The sequence below is a fragment of the Diplotaxodon limnothrissa genome, linkage group LG10 (assembly GCF_057381915.1).
Source record: "Diplotaxodon limnothrissa isolate DT_005_m linkage group LG10, D_limnothrissa_male_GT1.1, whole genome shotgun sequence".
NCBI classification, from domain to species: Eukaryota; Metazoa; Chordata; class Actinopteri; order Cichliformes; family Cichlidae; genus Diplotaxodon; species Diplotaxodon limnothrissa.
Window position 1 is genome coordinate 21,558,149 of NC_140605.1, and position 17,263 is coordinate 21,575,411.

Consider the following 17,263-nt stretch of genomic DNA (forward strand, 5'->3'; position numbering starts at 1 on the left):
CAGTTTATGCCCGACAATATTTTCATGGACCGGCCTTTAAGGTGTCGCGGATAAATACAACAAAATAAAACTAGTACCAGTACCGAAAAAAAAGATGATTTATTCATAACACATGTGAAAAGACCAAGGAAAACCGAGTAAACGATAAAAACGATAACAAAATAACGCTGAAAACCGATAAAACCCCTGAAAACACCTGAGCCTCAACTCTCGCGGCCCGGTACCAAACAACTCACGGACCGGTGCCGGTCCGAGGCCCGCGAGTTGGGGACCGTTGATTAAGAGGACCCGAGGGAAGCTCGGAAAGCTAAACAGAAGTTATTTGGAGAGGAGAGTGACTGCCGTTGGTTGAAAAGAGAGATAAAACAAACTTCAGTGGTGTGGAAACATTATGGGTTCGCGGAGTCAGACGTGGATCAAGCAGACATAGTGTGTAAACTTTGCTACGGTGTCGTAGCTGCACCACAGAGCAACACTGCAAAGTTCACTAAACATAGATGTTTACATTTTTCATTTATTTTTTATATTGCAAACATTTGCACTGTTATCAGTATTTGCACACTATTTTATATTATTTTTTGACAATCTTTAAAGTCATTATTCAATACATTGTTAAATAAATATCGTCAAATAATTGAGATCTCAATTTCAGTGAAAATAATCGTGATTATCATTTTTGCCATAATCGAGCAGCCCTATGTACATAAGATAGTTTTGTTCTAGTTTTGTAATGTTTATTTTGTTTCTATAAATAAACTGATTGTAAATATAAAAATGTGAATAAATTGTGTTCTGTAAAAATAGCAGCACAGCTCTCTTCTTTATAACCTCTTAGAGTTAACCTGTATGTTTATATACCTGTGTGTGCTCACCATCAGGTAATCAGTTTTAAAAAGCTGTGAGTGCTGCCCTGAAAGCTTACATATTATTTCTAAATCACTTCATGTAATGATAACAAGCCATCCTTTCTCTAGTGGGGTCTCACAGCTTTTATCTTTATAATCTTTCTGGTTGATTTGTAATATTAGAAACATGACTGCTGTCTTTTATCTGTTTGACTATACAGCCTGTCTCAGACATGACAACCAGACAGTGTCTGAAGTTATCTTTAATACATGCAACACAGCTGGAGATAGTCCAGACACTTTCTCACTTCTGATGATAATATTTTTGGTTTAGGTATTGTTGCTTTCTGGCTTGAAGCTTATCTACAAAAGCAGTTCAATAAGGAGAGATCATGTGGAAAAAACGAACATGATTTATTGAGATACAGAAATAAATGTAACTGTTTGGCAGTTAGACTCCAATGACCCATCATAGCAGAAGAAATCTCAGCAGTGACAGGATTTTGCATAAGCCACACCCCAGAGTCAAAATGCTGATAGTAATGAAGATGAAGATGGAGGCTGGGACAGGGTTCTGAGTGTCCACAGTGAGGAGGAGAAAGGAGAGGAGGCGGGCTGCATGGCTGCGGATCTGAAACGCAGAAGCAGAAGAGCAACAGATTTAAACCATGCTCGGTGAAGGCAGGCAAGAGCATGACTGGAATAAAGTAATGATGTCAGTACTGAGTTTGTGCTGGAAAATGAATAGATATAAACTAGCAGTTTATAGTTTTAGCTTTAGTCTTTGTATTAAAAGTTGGATGTGTGCATAATTGTAGACTATATGTCTGGTATGTATCATCTCAAAACTGTGATGATACAGATTAGTCTGAGTTATGTAGTAATGCAGGAAAATTGTTCCACAGGCCATAACACTATATAATATAAACAAAATGATAATCAAATAATAAGAAAAAGCAAAGTGAAAAATAAATGTTACCCACAATAAGTAAATTGAAAATGGTGTTTAACTTTTGATAATGTAACACAACCTTTGTCCCAACCAGGACTCGAACCCGCGCTCAGACAGTTCAGTGTAAAAAAAAAAACCAAACTCTTTTTTTTCCCCCAATGCCCGAAAAGCTGCCATTTGATTGGCTGTTTCTCCGTTTAACCTATACGCGATGGGCCAACTCTATCCACAGTGGGCTAGTATTGCCGTTTCCCCGTTTTGATACGTTAAGTTGTGCACGCCTGTAATGTATATGACGTTTTATGGTAGATGGATTAGTTCTTATATAGCACTTTTCTTTTCTACCTGAGCACTCAAAGCGCTGTCCAGGGAGAGTTTTAAAGCTACAGTTTAGAAAAGTTCAGTAACTGTCATGTGTTTGAATATTGTTTGATTCCTGAGTCTGTTCAAGGAAACCTGAAACATTAAGCAGTTGAGGACGTTCCCAAGGACGTCACAGTCTGACGTTTAACATCAAGAACAAAAAGATATTGCCTCCCCGTCGGGGAATCGAACCCCGGTCTCCCGCGTGACAGGCGGGGATACTCACCACTATACTAACGAGGAAGGTGACATCGGACTCGTATGTTCCAGGACCGATCGTGACTCAACTATGTCCACAGTGGGATAGTATTGCCGTTTCCCCGTTTTGATACGTTAAGTTGTGCACGCCTGTAATGTGTATCAAGTGTTACGTGCAAATAATAGCGGACAGAGATTATAATGACTAGAAGCCTCAACGCAGAGTTCTCTACCGTCAACGAAAGAGACAAAACCTCTTCCAAAACAACCATAATGAACGTATCACGTATAAACTACAACAGCGCCAGAAGACTATAGTGGACAAAAATATATTACATCCGTAGTGGTTTAGGACTCCCTTTCCCAAGAATTGGAAACAGTTTCGGTAAATGGTAGATAGATTCGTTCTTATATAGCACTTTTCTATTCTACCTGAGCACTCAAAGCGCTTTCCATGGAGAGTTTTGAAGCTACGGTTTAGAAAAGAGCAGTAACTGTCATGTGTTTGAATATTGTTTAATTCCCGAGTCTGTTCAAGGAAACCCTGAAACATTAAGCAGTTGAGGACGTTCCCAAGGACGTCACAGTCTGACGTTTAACATCAAGAATAAAAAGTTATTGCCTCCCCGTCGGGGAATCGAACCCCGGTCTCCCGCGTGACAGGCGGGGATACTCACCACTATACTAACGAGGAAGGTGTCATCGAACTCGTATGTTGCAGTACCGATCGTGACCCAACTATGTCTTCAGCGTGGTAGTATCTCTGTTTCCCTCGTTTTGATATCAAGTTTTACGTGTAAATAATAGAGATTATAATGACTAGAAGCCTCAACGCAGAGTTCTCTACCGTCAACGAAAGAGACAAAACATCTTTCAAAACAACCATAATGAACGTATCACGTATAAACTACAACAGCGCCAGAAGACTATAGTGGACAAAAATATATTACACCCGTAGTGGTTTAGGACTCCCATAGAGAAGGAATTGGAAACAGTTTCGGTAAATGGTAGATAGATTCGTTCTTATATAGCACTTTTCTATTCTACCTGAGCACTCAAAGCGCTGTCCAGGGAGAGTTTTGAAGCTACGGTTTAGAAAAGAGCACTAACTGTCATGTGTTTGAATATTGTTCAATTCCTGAGTCTGTTCAAGGAAACCTGAAACATTAAGCAGTTGAGGACGTTCCCAAGGACGTCACAGTCTGACGTTTAACATCAAGAATAAAAAGATATTGCCTCCCCGTCGGGGAATCGAACCCCGGTCTCCCGCGTGACAGGCGGGGATACTCACCACTATACTAACGAGGAAGGTGTCATCGGATTCTTATGTTGCAGTACCAATCGTGACTCAACTATGTCCACAGTGGGATAGCCTGTAATGCATATCAAGTTTTACGTGCAAATAATAGCGGACAGAGATTATAATGACTAGAAGCCTCAACGCAAAGTTCTCTATCGTCAACGAAAGAGACTAAACCTCTTCCAAAACAACCATAATGAACGTATCATGTATAAAGTCGAAACAGTGCCAAAAGACAATAGTGGACAGAAATATATTACATCCGTAGTGGTTTAGGACTCCCATAGCGAAGGACTTGGAAACTGTTTCGGTAAATGGTAGATGGATTAGTCCTTATACAGTGGCGGAGCGGGGGGTGGCTTACTGGGCTTAAGCCCGGGTTGTTTTTTCAGAAGCCCGGGGTCTTTTGGAGTGTATGAACATAAGGAGCTTCTTTCAAAGAAAAAACTCTGGTAAATGTTATTTCATATATTATGCTTTGTATGTTGTTCAGTATATTTCTATGCAAAACAAGAGGAATTTCAATACACAGTATATTCACAATTTAAACCAGATATTTACATACACTTTATGGAAAACGCAAGAACATTTTTTTTCTGTACAACATCAATTTAGAGTAAACTTGTTTTGTTTTGGATAAATAAATATTGAAATATCTTTTGAATTAGTTAAATGTCAGAATAAAGAGAGACAGGGCTGTCTATTTTTTGTCACCTTCATCAAATTTAGGAGTACATGTACACTAAGTTTATTGTTAATTAATAAGAAAACTTCAGACGATTCCATTCTGAGCTGAAGAAGCTTCTGATAGGTTAGTAGAGTCCATGTGAGTAAATTGGTGGCACACCTGTGGATGCATATAAGGCAAAACACAGAGCCTGTTTCTTTGAAATGGGACTGCAGGTCATAACTTCTTACCTGAAGTTCAGTTCACCTGACACTCGGACCGGCGGCTGCCTCGGGTCTCTCCTCCTGCCTCCCCTTCCCTCATCCACCTGCTGGCCTCTGTGGAAGCCCCGCCATAGCCACCACCAAACAACTGAGTTATTTTTACACATCGACCTGCATCTGGCCAATCCACCACCTCTCATTGTTCATGCCATTACAAAAAAAAATAAAAAATAAGTCACTGGGCATATGCCCGGTATGCCCGATGGCCAGTCCAGCTATGTTAACCTGCAACCAAATCTGCAGCTCCATACAGCAATGTTACGACTAACGACTAGATTACATCTTATAACTCATAACTCTTATGTTAGCTGCCCTCAGTAGCATACTGTCTGATATATTCAACGGCTGCAATAATTCTTTAAGTGTAATTTTTTCCTTGGTATTCTAATTTCACCGAAGTTTACTAAACTCAACAAACTTAATATTACTTACCTGGACATTTATTCTGTTCTCATTTTCTTTCACTGAAAAATTGTTTCCTGTAGTGCCGTCTTTCGTGCTTGGCTCTCCTACCTTTGCTAACTACCTTTGCTAACATGATGCACATAGCGCAGAAGCCGATGCTGCATTCACTTACACTCGGATATCTGAGCTTTACCGTGAAAACATAATCGGACATTTGATATTTGATTGAATTTTATTGTTTTGCCTTTGGGGTGGCACCTGGGGTGGCCAGTCTGGTTGGGGGTGGCCTGTGCCCCCCCAGGCCACCCCGCTGGACACACCACTGGTGGAAGGCAACAACTGAAAATATGAAATAAACACACATGTAAGCTGAGACTCTCTAAAGAGACAGAGTTGTTGTTTGGCTTTTCATTTCGCCATTTGTTGATTCACTCGAAGAGCAAGTAATGTAATATGGGTCAAGTGATCTGTTTGACATCAATCTTTTGTGATACACCGTCATATTTGATTTGCATTATTTGTACAGTACGAATGATTTGCCTTGGTACCTGGTCAAACTTCAGTTCTCCTCTGTCTGCCTGGCTGCGCTTCTCCAAGAGCGCACTCGCAGTGCTTCAATTATTGTGTGTAGTTTTTGTTTTGTCAGCCAGGCATCTAACTATGAAAAAAATACACTCCAAAAGACCCCGGGCTTCTGAAAAAACAACCCGGGCTTAAGCCCAGTAAGCCACCCCCCCGCTCCGCCACTGGTTAAGGACCTTCCCAAGGATGTCACAGTCTGACTTTCAACATTATGAATGAAAACTTATTGCCTCCCCGTCAGGGAATCGAACCCCAGTTTCCCGCGTGACAGGCGGGGATACTCACTAGGGGTGGGTTTTTATAATCGATTTATCGATTAAAATCGATTCTAGCTTGGATAACGTAAAATCGATTCATTAAAATCCTGAATCGATTTTTTAATATTAATTTATTTTGCCCGAAATGCCAGAATCTCAGGTGAAAGATCACAAAATTTCAACAACCACCAAACAGCTAAGACAGTAAATGAGAGCAGGTGCACGGCTTCTGCACAAAGACGTAAACACACAGCGCCGACGGATCAGGATCAGTTAGATGTCGCTTTTCTCAGCTGACGGTCGGGGCTGAAAGCCGACAGCTCGCTGATTCTGATCCGCGGGTCCGCGCTGTGTGTTTACGCCCTTTTTGCACTGATCATATGGCTGTTAGTTTTATCTCTCTCCAAACAATATTGACCGAACCAGCAGCAAAAGAAGATCCAAACCACGCTTCACATAAACATCGTCATGAATTCCCTCTGACTTTTGCTGACTTTTCAGGATAAAAATCACACTTCATGCACAGCTCTCTCTCTCTCTCTCTCTCTCTCTCTTTTCTGCATTATTCGCTTGCTTGTTACACACAAGTCTACCGTTGTTTACAGCGCTGTCGGCCGACGTTTTTTTTTTCCCTTTTACTTACTTCCGAAAAGTAAACCTAATTTCTGCCGTTCAATATTGAACAAATTTAAACTTTTTAAAATTAAGCAAAATGCAAAACGCTTAGCCGTGTCTCTAATAAAACCGCTGTAACTTCAGAGGTGATGTTCATATGTTGATTAATGGTTTTCTTTCGTTTTTGATGTACTGCAGAATATTTTTATAAAATCCCAGAACAGGAAAATCACCTTCATGTTTTTCTGTGTTTTATCTTCAGCTACTTTGACACAAAGGCATCTGCTGTGATGCTCACACCTTTGATAAAGTCTTGCGTGTGTCAGCTTCCTTTTAATAGATACAAAAATATGTAAATGTACTGATCTGAATTATAATATTTCTGACTGTCAAAATTTCCCAGAATCGAATCGAATCAAATCGAATTAAATCGAATCGTGGATCGAATCGATTCGGGACCTTGTGAATCGGAATTGAATCGATTCTAGAAATCAGTGACGATACCCAGCCCTAATACTCACCACCAAACATGACTGTATAAATTTGCAACAGCGCCAGAAGACTATAGTGGACAAAGAATATATTACATTCGTAGTGGTTTAGGACTCCCATAGAGAATGAATTGGAAAGTTCGGGACCGTTTAGGTACATGGAAGATGGACCCGTTCTTATTAGGGGTGTGTTTAAATAATCGATTTTCCCATTTAAATCAATTTTAGCTTGAATAACACCATATCGATTCATTGAATCCTAAATCAATTTTTAAATACAAATCTACTTTTCCAGAAACGCCTGAACATACACAGACCTTCAGTGCTGAAAGCCTACAGCACACAGATTCTGAAGCTGCAGGTTTTGTCACTCTCCAACCAAAATTCACTGAACAAACAGCAAAAGAAGATCAAAACTACGCTTCAGGTTTGATAAACATCGTCATTAATTCCCTTTTATTTTTGCTGATTTGCTTCCACCACGATCGCACATCCTGCATCGCTCTTTCTCTCTCTCTCTCTCTTCAAGAACAGTTTCCCATCTCAAATCTGTTTTCTGTATTATTCGCTTGCTTATTATGCATCAGTCTACCGTTGTGTGCAGTGCTGTCCCGCTGTTTTTTTTAAATGACCTCGGACAAGAAAGCATCATTTTTACTGTTCAACACTGGAGAAATTTAAACTTTTTAAAATATGCCAAATTGCAAAACGCTTACCTGTGTCTGTAATAAAACATCTTTGACTTTGCTCTGCTTCACTTCAGCAGCATCGGGTAATGATCATATTGAGCGAAATGCTGCGTCAGACAGCTTCTTTTATGTTAGACTTAACAAAGAAAACTAATAAACGCCATACACCAGCTTTCTTTACACAGAAATTGCTGCAGAGGTTTCCATCATTAAAAAGCGTTACTGTCATTTCCTCTCTGTTAACTGTATTGCCATCTCCTTTAAAGACAAACTGATAAAAATATGGTGTATCCACTGATGAAAGCTTAGCAACTAAGAGGAGGTAGAGAAAGACAAAGAGGGACATGGTGGCAGTTGTTTTTAATGTAAGCACATGAGATGGACAAACTTCATATTAAGCACACACACCAAAGAAAAATCTGACATGATGAAATGAAAAATTATGGCCTGTAAACATGAAACAAATTCATTCATTGCATTGTTCTTCAGTAATTTAGTTTTTTCCCCCTCAGTCTATCAAAAATGAGTGCAGACAGTGTGCAAGCATAAAAAATAAAAATAAAAAAAAGTAACAGGAAACTGGAAAATGTCTATATCATAGGCATAAACAGAGTGAGTGAACAATTGGCTCTGTATTTAAAAAATATATAATTGCTAAAAAAAAGAAAAAAAAAGAAAGAAAAAGTAATGCACATTGGAAAAAACCCCAAACAAACAAAAAAAGCCAGTACCGAAAAAAAATTAACAATCCACACTCAAACGATGACAGTGCACCACTCAGCGTTGTAGCCCTTCTCCCGAAGCAGCCTCACGCAGGAGCAATGACACACTCCTGACTAATCCATTGAATTGGAGGCACAAAACAGCCTCCTCTTTCCTCCTCTTCATCGTCCACCCGTCCGATGCTGCACCTTTCCAAAGGTTAATGCAGCCATACAGAATGTGCAGACCACTAGAGACCAGCATGTGTGCCTGTATCGAGAGAGAGAGAGACTACTCATTTTTGAGCTGCTGTCGACCTTACGCTGTGCTTTGGGTTTTAAACACACACCTCAGGGGGTTTTGGGGCCAGAGGCAGACGGAGCCTCTTGTGGTTCTGTCTGTTCAGATGGAGCAGAGTTCAAACTCGAGGTGCTTTCCTCCTTCCTGTCCCCTGACAGAAAGTCGTGGATGGCTGTTTCTATGTGCGGTCGGAAAGTGTGGTTCATCTTGGGGTCCACGACCTGAGTTATGATCCTGTCCACACCAGACTCCAGCATGCCCGATCTTAAAATACATAAATAAATTATGGCTGAGTGCATGGTCGTGCAAAAGTCTTCAGTCACTTCCTCATTTCTTTATATTTTGCTAGGAAAATGGGAAATAGATACACCAATTTATTGAAGCATGTGTAAACATAAACTGAAATACAATGTTTAACACAAAAACCCAAAAAGTGAGTACTTCAAAAACAGATCATTTCTTTATTTTATATATAACCTGTTCACTACAGTCTTTTTACTAATTTACGTAAAGAAATTAGATGTAAAAAAACCCCAAAAGCCAACATGTGAGTGTGCACTGCAGTAGTGCTGTTGTGGAAGGAAAGCTCTGGTTTGCACAGTCTGCATTTAACTTTATTTATTCATCCTGTTTTGTGGTTGGCGCTACGTTCTTCTTCATTAATATTGAGCGCAGTCTTGGCAGACGACATAGGCGATAAGCCCTCATACCTCCCTGTAGTGTGTTGCAGTTACAAAAACACATTTATGTGGTTTTAGTGTATGACACGTCAACAATGAAATTCCACATCAACTAATTTTTATAGGTGACATTGTCAATTGTGTTAATTAACCCTATTATCAGGCAGACAACTGAAAATCAATGCTGTTCATGTGCTGTAGATAGTTTTTAAGGCTTGCAACTCATTCAGTGTCCTCATATTTTTAAGGACACACTGCACACCATGCTGAGCTACACCAATTTTTCAGCTAATGACTGTTTGGCAGTCAGCTTGTTGGTGCAAAAATACCATTTTATGTCTGTCAAACTGCATTATCTTTGGCATTTTTCATAGATTAAACTAAAGAAACCGGAACAGATGATATGCCAAAAGATACAGTTTTTGTCTGTTACGTGTCAACAAGAAAGATTCATTCCTTGAGTTAGGTGCCCATTTTTTCCTTGAAGGATTCATAAGCCAGTGTTACATAGCTTAACAAACAAAACAATAGTCAGGTACAAAGGCTGGACTAAAAACGAGTGAAAAAGCAGCAAATGTTCAAAGAAAAACTTTGAAAGACCTTCTGAAAGCCTGCAGAACTATTGGTAAACGAAAAAAAGCTCCTTGGAAGTCTGGCTCCTTGGAAGCTCACATGTGTAGTACATTCTAAACAGGAGCTGAAAGGTTGCAAAAAGCTCAAAGGAAACACTCACTGAACAACACTTTGCCTCAGTCCGTTCCTCATCTGGTTCTTGTTGATGGACGGGTTCCAGTTCTGCGTGCTCAGGTGCGATGTGACGAAGTTGTCCACTTTCTGTCGCAGGTTCTGATAGGCCGGCTGACAACAACAACAGCGCGGTAAATATGCAGCAATAGCGCACACTAAGTAACGGAGTACACTGTGCGTTGAAAGTATACTGTAGCCAGCTAAAAAGACACTCTGATAGATTTAGGACAGTTAAAGTGGCACTGACACGGATAACTTTGTTTGTGTCAGGTTAGCTAAAGTTAAACACAAACAAAGCAGAGTTAGTAGATTACCTTTGTATCGACGTCGGCTAAACAGTCCCGACGGAACTCATCAAAAAGACCCCGGTTTTTCAGATGCTCCACAATCATCCCGATGAGCTGCGGGTCTCCCGGTGGGAGGTTGGCCGGATTGACGTTAACATTACCGCTTCCCTCGGCCATGCCAAACCCAGGAGACTATTTTATTACTTACCTGTTAGCTGCATTGAACTAGCCAACCACTTAACTATCCACACTAGTTATTCTACAAGACGTACGTTCGATTCATTGCCCTCGAACAAACTGCGGACAAAGTGATCGTTAGTCTTGCTGAACAGCAGACGCTCTTTTAAAAAAGGTAGAAGCAGAAGAGCAAATCGAATGCCTCCTTTTACCCCTTGTCTTCCACGCACGCGCACAAGTGGCATAACCTCGGATGTACTTCGTTTTAGTGCCGTTGTTACTAACTGAGGGTAAATCAAAACGTTAGCGGGTTGCGCTGAAACGTTCATTTAGAAATTAAAAAAAGAATAATTATAACACATTCAAAGCACAAAGCTGGTTCTGTGGCGGGGATCTGACTAAGATAATCTGCACCGTTAACTTTCGCACCAGCCAGAGCTCACTGTGCCTGGACTATCGCTGTGAAAGGTAACGCTAGCCATGCTGGCTAACATCAACACACTTAATCTAAGTGTTAATCACGGACATAAAAATATAGCAGAGGTGAATGACCGAATTAACCTGATATTAACTCAGATACAGCCCCCTTTTGAAGACGGGCTGTAGGTTTTAGCTCACATTGAATCCAGCTGTCGGTTGTTATCCTTGACATTGTGAAGGATTAAAGCAGCTGGCTGACATTTTCGGCAGTTACAGTATAGTAACAATGATGGTACTCATATGTGATTAGTTGGCTAGGGGCAGTTAGATGGGTGAGTAATATCCATATTATGAACCTGTGCAAGACTCCAGAGCAGGATATTAAATCCAGGCTATTTCGGTGTGATAAAGTTGTCATACAGTGTCTCTCTATATGTCTGAACATGGTAATCTAATGTGTCACTTTCTTGTCGTAGATGAGTGGCAAATCAGATCCCAACAAAGAGTTTATGGAGCAGCTGCGGCTGCAAGAGCTCTATGATCAGAGAAATGAAGATGGCTCAGACCCATACACCTACACCGATCCAGAGGATGGGACTGTGTATGACTGGGATCATGAAAAGAAGGCCTGGTTTCCCAAAGTACAAGCTTTCTTTGACTCTCAGCTTTTCTTTCTTAAGCTTTTTTTAGTCTACATTGAATTGAAGCAGCTTTACCTTATAAATACAGTCAAAAACTTGCTGTTGCTCTTGGGATCATTTTCCTGTTGCATGACCCCATTCTGGCCATGCTTCAGCTGTTGGAGAGATGTTAGTACAGTACAGGGTATTGCACTGACCTGTGGAGTGTTGGTATTTGATACAGAAACTATATTGTTATAGTTTTCTTACTTGGCTATTGGAAGTGTGTAGTTTTCTTTTTTATATAGCATAAAAGCGCTGACTAGTAAAATTAAAGTGAAAAAACAAAGTTATCATTTATTTTATGATAACAGCTTTTATTAGATGTGTCAAAATTGGTCCGAGTTGATTTCTGTGTCAATATTAAGTAGGTTTGATTTGTTCCTCTAGATAACAGAGGACTTCATGGCAGCCTACCAGGCCAACTATGGCTTCATTGAGAAATCGGCTCCAGATGGAAAGAACGCTTCCCTGACCAGCACCAACCCAGCAGCACCCGGGCCTGACAGCAAACCACCACAAAAACCAACAGAAAAGGAGAAACCAGAAGATCCCGCCCCAAACTCGGCCTCAGAGCAGCATGAGACGCCAGGCAAAGAAACCAAACAGAAAGGGGAGAAGAGGAAAGCTGAGCAAGGTAAACTGGCATCCAATCACACACACACACACACACACACACACACACACACACACACACACACACAGACAGAAATATAAATCTAATAAGAAATTGTGCTGCTGTTATTATGTTAATTTACTAACTGTTTTTATACAGTTATGTGCAATTTTTAAGTTGTAAGTGGAATGTCACTCTTGATCAGTTTCCCTTTTTCTGCCCGTAGGATGGTTTGATATTGATGAAAATAAAAACACGAATGTCTACGTGTCAGGTTAGTATCACCTACATATCCTTCTTCTGAATGCCAAGAAGCTGGCGTCCCATAAAGTACCTGACTCTGTTTATCACGTGGCGCTCTCTTGCTCTAATCTTTCTCTCCTGGTCTCTTCTTCTCAGGCCTGCCTCCTGACATCAGCTCCGAGGAGTTTGCAGAGCTGATGTCAAAGTGTGGGATTGTAATGAGGGACCCCATCACCGAAGAGTACAAAGTCAAACTTTACAAAGACAAAGAAGGAAATCTGAAGGGAGATGGTCTTTGCTGCTATCTAAAGGTTAGTCTGTCCTGCTCGGTCAATGCCCCAGACACGCACCATAACTGTGCAAATGTTGTCACTTACTATTGGCAATATTGGCCATAGAGGGTGCCATACGTGGAGCAACAACGTTATTTGTAGTCCTCTTGTTGAGTGGATAGACAAATCTCCTGCTCTTGCTTTCTTTACTCTGGTCAAATGACTGTGTGTACTTGTTTGTGGTTCTCTGCAGAAGGAGTCTGTGGATCTGGCTATACGCCTGATTGATGAGTCAGAGGTCCGAGGTTATAAACTGCATGTGGAAGCCGCACGGTTTGAGCTGAAGGGGCAGTATGACGCCAGCAAAAAGAAGAAGAAAAGCAAAGATTATAAGAAGAAGCTACAGCAGCAGCAGAAGTAAATTCTGTTTTCTGTTCTTATCTGTTTATTTCTGTGTAGCAGGAATGAACTCCTCAGTAGAAGCACTACTGGCCGCTGTTTCTTTATTCTTTGTTTTGTTTTGTAGACAGTTGGATTGGAGGCCAGAGAAAAAAGGAGACGCGAGGAAGAGGCATGAAAAAGTTGTCATCATCAGGAATATGTTCCATCCCAGTGACTTTGAGGTGTGAGAGGAACACGTGTACACACACACACACACACACACACACACACACACACACACACACACACACACACACACACACACACACAGCATTGTGCATTAATCTCTTTGCTCTCTGTAGGAGGATCCACTGGTGCTGAATGAGTATCGTGAGGATCTGCGGAGTGAGTGTGAGAAGTTTGGGGAAGTTAAGAAGGTCATCCTCTTTGATGTGAGTTTGATTTCTGTATTTTGAAGGTCGTGGTAGGAAATTAGCTAAGAAAAAGTTGAGATGAAGTGGATGTGTGGCTGTATTTGTGCTGCAGAGACACCCGGACGGCGTGGCATCAGTTGCTTTTAAGGAGCCTGAGGAAGCTGATGCGTGTATTCTGTCGTTCAACGGGCGCTGGTTTGGAGGAAGGCAGCTATCTGCTCAGCTTTGGGATGGAACGACAGACTATCAGGTAAATAAAGACAACAGAAATATTGAGGTTTTGGGGGTCTTGGTGATTCACAGTCAAAAGCAGTAATACCTAGCCTGTCATATAATTAGCTCCCTGACAAGTTGGAGTAAGTTTCACAATTTCTAAGTGACGTTTTGGTTCCTGCATGAAATGAAATCTGCGAAAGTTTTAATTGTTCCAAGGGACAGATTTCAGAGTCTGCTTCGTTTTCTGTGCTTCTGTTTGCAGTTAAAGCTTTACTTGGTTGTTCTTTCACTTTCTGACAGCTGTAATTGTCTTTAGCATTCTGTTGTACAGTTCAACATGTGCTTTGTGCCTGAAAGTTAGTACATCTTTTTTTTTTACTGTAGTTCATGTACATTATTGTCACTTTTTTGGGTGCTAGCAGCACTTTATTGCATGAGGTGCTGATTAAATTTTAGGGAACATATTTATTTTATTTTAAATGTATTTTTTTAAAAGAATGTTTTGTAATTGTCCTGTTTCATGACCCAGTTTAAGGCCAAATTTAACTATCAGACAGATAGCCTGACATGTATCTCTAGAATAATTTGGTACACAGAGGAGTTCATGGTAGACTCAGTGATTGCACAGTGTCCCATTTGGTATTTATTTAAGTAAAACAGGTTATATTTGAATTATTTTGATACGTTAGACTGCCTTAGACTCTACACATGGTAATATCTCTCGCCTTTCATGTTCTGTACATGCAGGTAGAAGAGACGACACGCGAGCGAGAGGAGCGGCTGAAGGGTTGGTCACAGTTTTTGGAGGGTGGAGAAGGAGAACAGCAGAAGGACTCCAAGCCTGCAGAGAGCAGCACAGCGACAGAACCTAGCGAGCCCTCCAGCACCACTGAGCCAGAGCAGCAACCCAAATCAAAACCGCAGTCCTCAGAGGAGCAACAGGAGGAGGAAGTGGACTCCACTGACAGCAGCCTAGCAGGAAGTGAGGATGAGGAAGCTTAGATACTCTCATCCTCCTTTTATGGCCCTGTGTCAACCAACTAGGATGTCCTGCTTAAAGTGAACTTTGGGAAAACTTCCTGTTGAGAAAGGGAGGAGGAATTTGGACAGTTTAAGCTGTTTTGTAATGTAGAAAATAAAACTAATTTTCTCTAACCTATTTTCATCATTGTGGTTCACCCTGTAATTAGACATGCACTCAACCAGCTTGCTACACCTTACAGCGCTCCCATAATTCAGTGCAGTTTGCTGACACTATGCATTATGGTGACAGAGCTAAATATTAATGACAAAACACAAGAGAGACTGAAACTTTGTTGGATATGAACGTGTTTGGCTTCATTATGTTTTTCATTTTATTTCACATTTGCTTTGTTTCGTTCTTTAATCACTGACAATTTTCCGAGCAGTATTGGAACATAAAATAATCACATGATGGAAATGTGAGATTGCAAAGGGAGAAGCCATCAGCGTTTGCACACACTGCAAAAATCATTGAGCAAAAGTTGTAAAGAAAAAACATAAAAATGGCATAAAAATTGAAAAACGGGACTCCTTGTACATTTATTTTACTCAGCCACTTGGTACAAATTGTAAGGTGTATTTATATTCAGCATATTGCCAAATCTTCACTACAGCTGGCTACTAAAGACATATTTACACTATAAACAACAAAAAGATGATTGCTGGTTCTAAAAAATACTTTTATTAAAGTGATTTTCAAAGACTGAACATTACTCGGCACATCAACGACCTTAATATGAGAGGAATCTTAAAACAAGAACCAGTTAGTGAAGACAACGATGGTGGGACATCTGCTCACCTGCCTCTGTTTAAGAGTCTGATCTGTACTGCTGTGTCTATTTAGTTTGAGACATCTTTATGAAGACAGGGAGGAGAGTCACAGTTAAAACCAGATAAAGGTAGATGCACTGACAAGTGTTACAGGAGACACTCATGTCACAAAGATAGCAGCGATAGATGGGAAGGTTTACAAGATGGTAATGAAGACCTGCTGTGATCTATGGTTTGGTAACGGTGGCACTAATTAAAAGTGACCGGGATGGACATTATTATATCATCGGTGCATTTCAAGTTGAGTGTTTTGGAGGCAAGGCTGAGGTGGTTTGGACATGTGCAGAGGAGGCATGAGGAAGGATCGTTGATGTATTGGACAAAGGGTGTTGAAGATGGAGCTGCCAGGGAGGAGGAAAAGAGGGAGAGCTCAGAGGAGGTTCATGGATGTAGGAGGACATGGAGAAGGTTAGTGTGACAGAGGAGGATGCTAGGGATAGAGTGGGATGGAGGCCACTGTGGCAACTTCTCAAGGGACAGAAGACAGAGATCAAACCGGAGACATGCTACATGGAAAAATGGCTCTGGAGGATTCCCCGACGTGAGAAGCAAAGGAAGAGCTGCAGAAACATTACGAAAATACAGAAGAAATGTGGCTCACCAAGTAGAAAGAGTGGATAAAAAAGGAGTCCAAGCTGGAGGATGAAACCAAACTCCTGTTACAAAATGCTAAACTATGTCACGTCAGCTGATTTCAGAAGCTGGCCTTAAAAAGTGACAGAGAAAAAGGGCATAATGAAAAAGGAGAGAGGTTCTTCTGCTCTTTTGCTTTCTCCTCAGCCCCATCAATCATTTTAATGCTCCAATTTTTTCTTTTTCGCCACTCTGCCACTTTCCACATGCCCCACTTCCTGTCCATCCTTCCTCCTCTCGTACGCCACCAACCTATGCTCCAGTCCTCTCCTCAGCCTTCTTACCCCTTCACCTCGTCTCCCATCATTTAGTAAACTGTTAATATTACAAGTCAATATGTAAAAGGCATTAATCAGTTAGGACCAGAAGGGTTCACCTTGTACAGGCTATCACAGGGCGTGTGTCTAGTCTATTTATTTACTGCAGCTACTTTCCCTGCAGTAAAAAAATTAAATAAAAAGATACTCCCTCCAGTGATGAAAGTCTAGTACAGCATCAGTCTAATAATACAAGGCTTGTGGTAGTTTCCGTCTTCAATCACAGGCTACATAACAAACATGTATTTGATGTAGATCATCTCTGACAAACTGTGGCCGCTTTAAATCTTTAAGAATGCAAACTATATTTGTTTAAAGGCACCATCAGCAGTTTGGGAACACACAGGATTATTTTGAGGGAATCATGTGTTTGCTAAGTATTTGCATTGCAGTTACATGTTGTGCACAATATGTTAAACCAAATGTTTCCATTTCCCCCTGTTTTTTAAATTCTTTTTCAGCCCCGAATCACTGTGAAGGTTTTACATATGCCTCGTGTGAAAACCAAACTTTATGCATGGATTTATTAACAGCAACGAGGACAGCATCATACAAATATATTCGTTGTTCTCATCATTTAATCATGGTTAGTGTAGAACGTCTGCGTGCTACTTTGCCTCACCACTAGATGGCACTGTAACCCTGTGGTCGCCTCT

The 17,263-nt window shown here is 40.8% G+C and overlaps 2 protein-coding genes and 3 non-coding genes across 5 annotated transcripts; 1 reads left to right on the forward strand and 4 right to left on the reverse strand.

The window, feature by feature from the left end:
- Positions 1-2,331: 2,331 nt before the first annotated feature.
- Positions 2,332-2,403, reverse strand: trnad-guc (transfer RNA aspartic acid (anticodon GUC)). The gene has a single exon. It is a non-coding gene; the product is annotated as a tRNA-Asp (tRNA).
- A 577-nt stretch (positions 2,404-2,980) lies between these two features.
- On the reverse strand, positions 2,981-3,052 carry trnad-guc (transfer RNA aspartic acid (anticodon GUC)). Its single transcript has one exon. It is a non-coding gene; the product is annotated as a tRNA-Asp (tRNA).
- Positions 3,053-3,594: 542 nt separating this feature from the next.
- On the reverse strand, positions 3,595-3,666 carry trnad-guc (transfer RNA aspartic acid (anticodon GUC)). Its single transcript has one exon. It is a non-coding gene; the product is annotated as a tRNA-Asp (tRNA).
- Positions 3,667-8,118: 4,452 nt separating this feature from the next.
- On the reverse strand, positions 8,119-10,608 carry bod1 (biorientation of chromosomes in cell division 1). The gene is made up of 4 exons (XM_085363915.1): positions 10,392-10,608; positions 10,064-10,188; positions 8,700-8,914; positions 8,119-8,620 (listed from the first exon to the last, which is right to left on the reverse strand). Exons 1-3 carry the CDS (start codon positions 10,539-10,541, stop codon positions 8,701-8,703), a joined length of 489 nt encoding a protein of 162 aa, XP_085220041.1. The 5' UTR covers positions 10,542-10,608; the 3' UTR covers positions 8,119-8,620; position 8,700.
- Positions 10,609-10,816: 208 nt separating this feature from the next.
- htatsf1 (HIV-1 Tat specific factor 1) lies at positions 10,817-14,905 on the forward strand. Its single transcript, XM_085363913.1, has 10 exons — positions 10,817-11,009; positions 11,438-11,602; positions 12,032-12,278; positions 12,484-12,531; positions 12,657-12,811; positions 13,026-13,189; positions 13,299-13,395; positions 13,516-13,605; positions 13,700-13,837; positions 14,551-14,905. Exons 2-10 carry the CDS (start codon positions 11,438-11,440, stop codon positions 14,803-14,805), a joined length of 1,359 nt encoding a protein of 452 aa, XP_085220039.1. The 5' UTR covers positions 10,817-11,009; the 3' UTR covers positions 14,806-14,905.
- The last annotated feature ends 2,358 nt before the right edge of the window (positions 14,906-17,263 follow it).

Bases quoted from the DNA above. Each gene is read 5' to 3' on its own strand.
- bod1 (XM_085363915.1), bottom strand. From the start codon at position 10,541: ATGGCCGAGGGAAGCGGTAATGTTAACGTCAATCCGGCCAACCTCCCA. The intron at 10,189-10,391 runs GTAATCTACTAA...TGTTGTTGTCAG, and splicing joins TAGCCGACGTCGATACAAAG to CCGGCCTATCAGAACCTGCG. The intron at 8,915-10,063 runs GTGAGTGTTTCC...ATGTATTTTAAG, and splicing joins CTGAGGCAAAGTGTTGTTCA to ATCGGGCATGCTGGAGTCTG.
- htatsf1 (XM_085363913.1), top strand. From the start codon at position 11,438: ATGAGTGGCAAATCAGATCCCAACAAAGAGTTTATGGAGCAGCTGCGG. The intron at 12,279-12,483 runs GTAAACTGGCAT...TTCTGCCCGTAG, and splicing joins GAAGAGGAAAGCTGAGCAAG to GATGGTTTGATATTGATGAA. The intron at 12,812-13,025 runs GTTAGTCTGTCC...GGTTCTCTGCAG, and splicing joins GTCTTTGCTGCTATCTAAAG to AAGGAGTCTGTGGATCTGGC.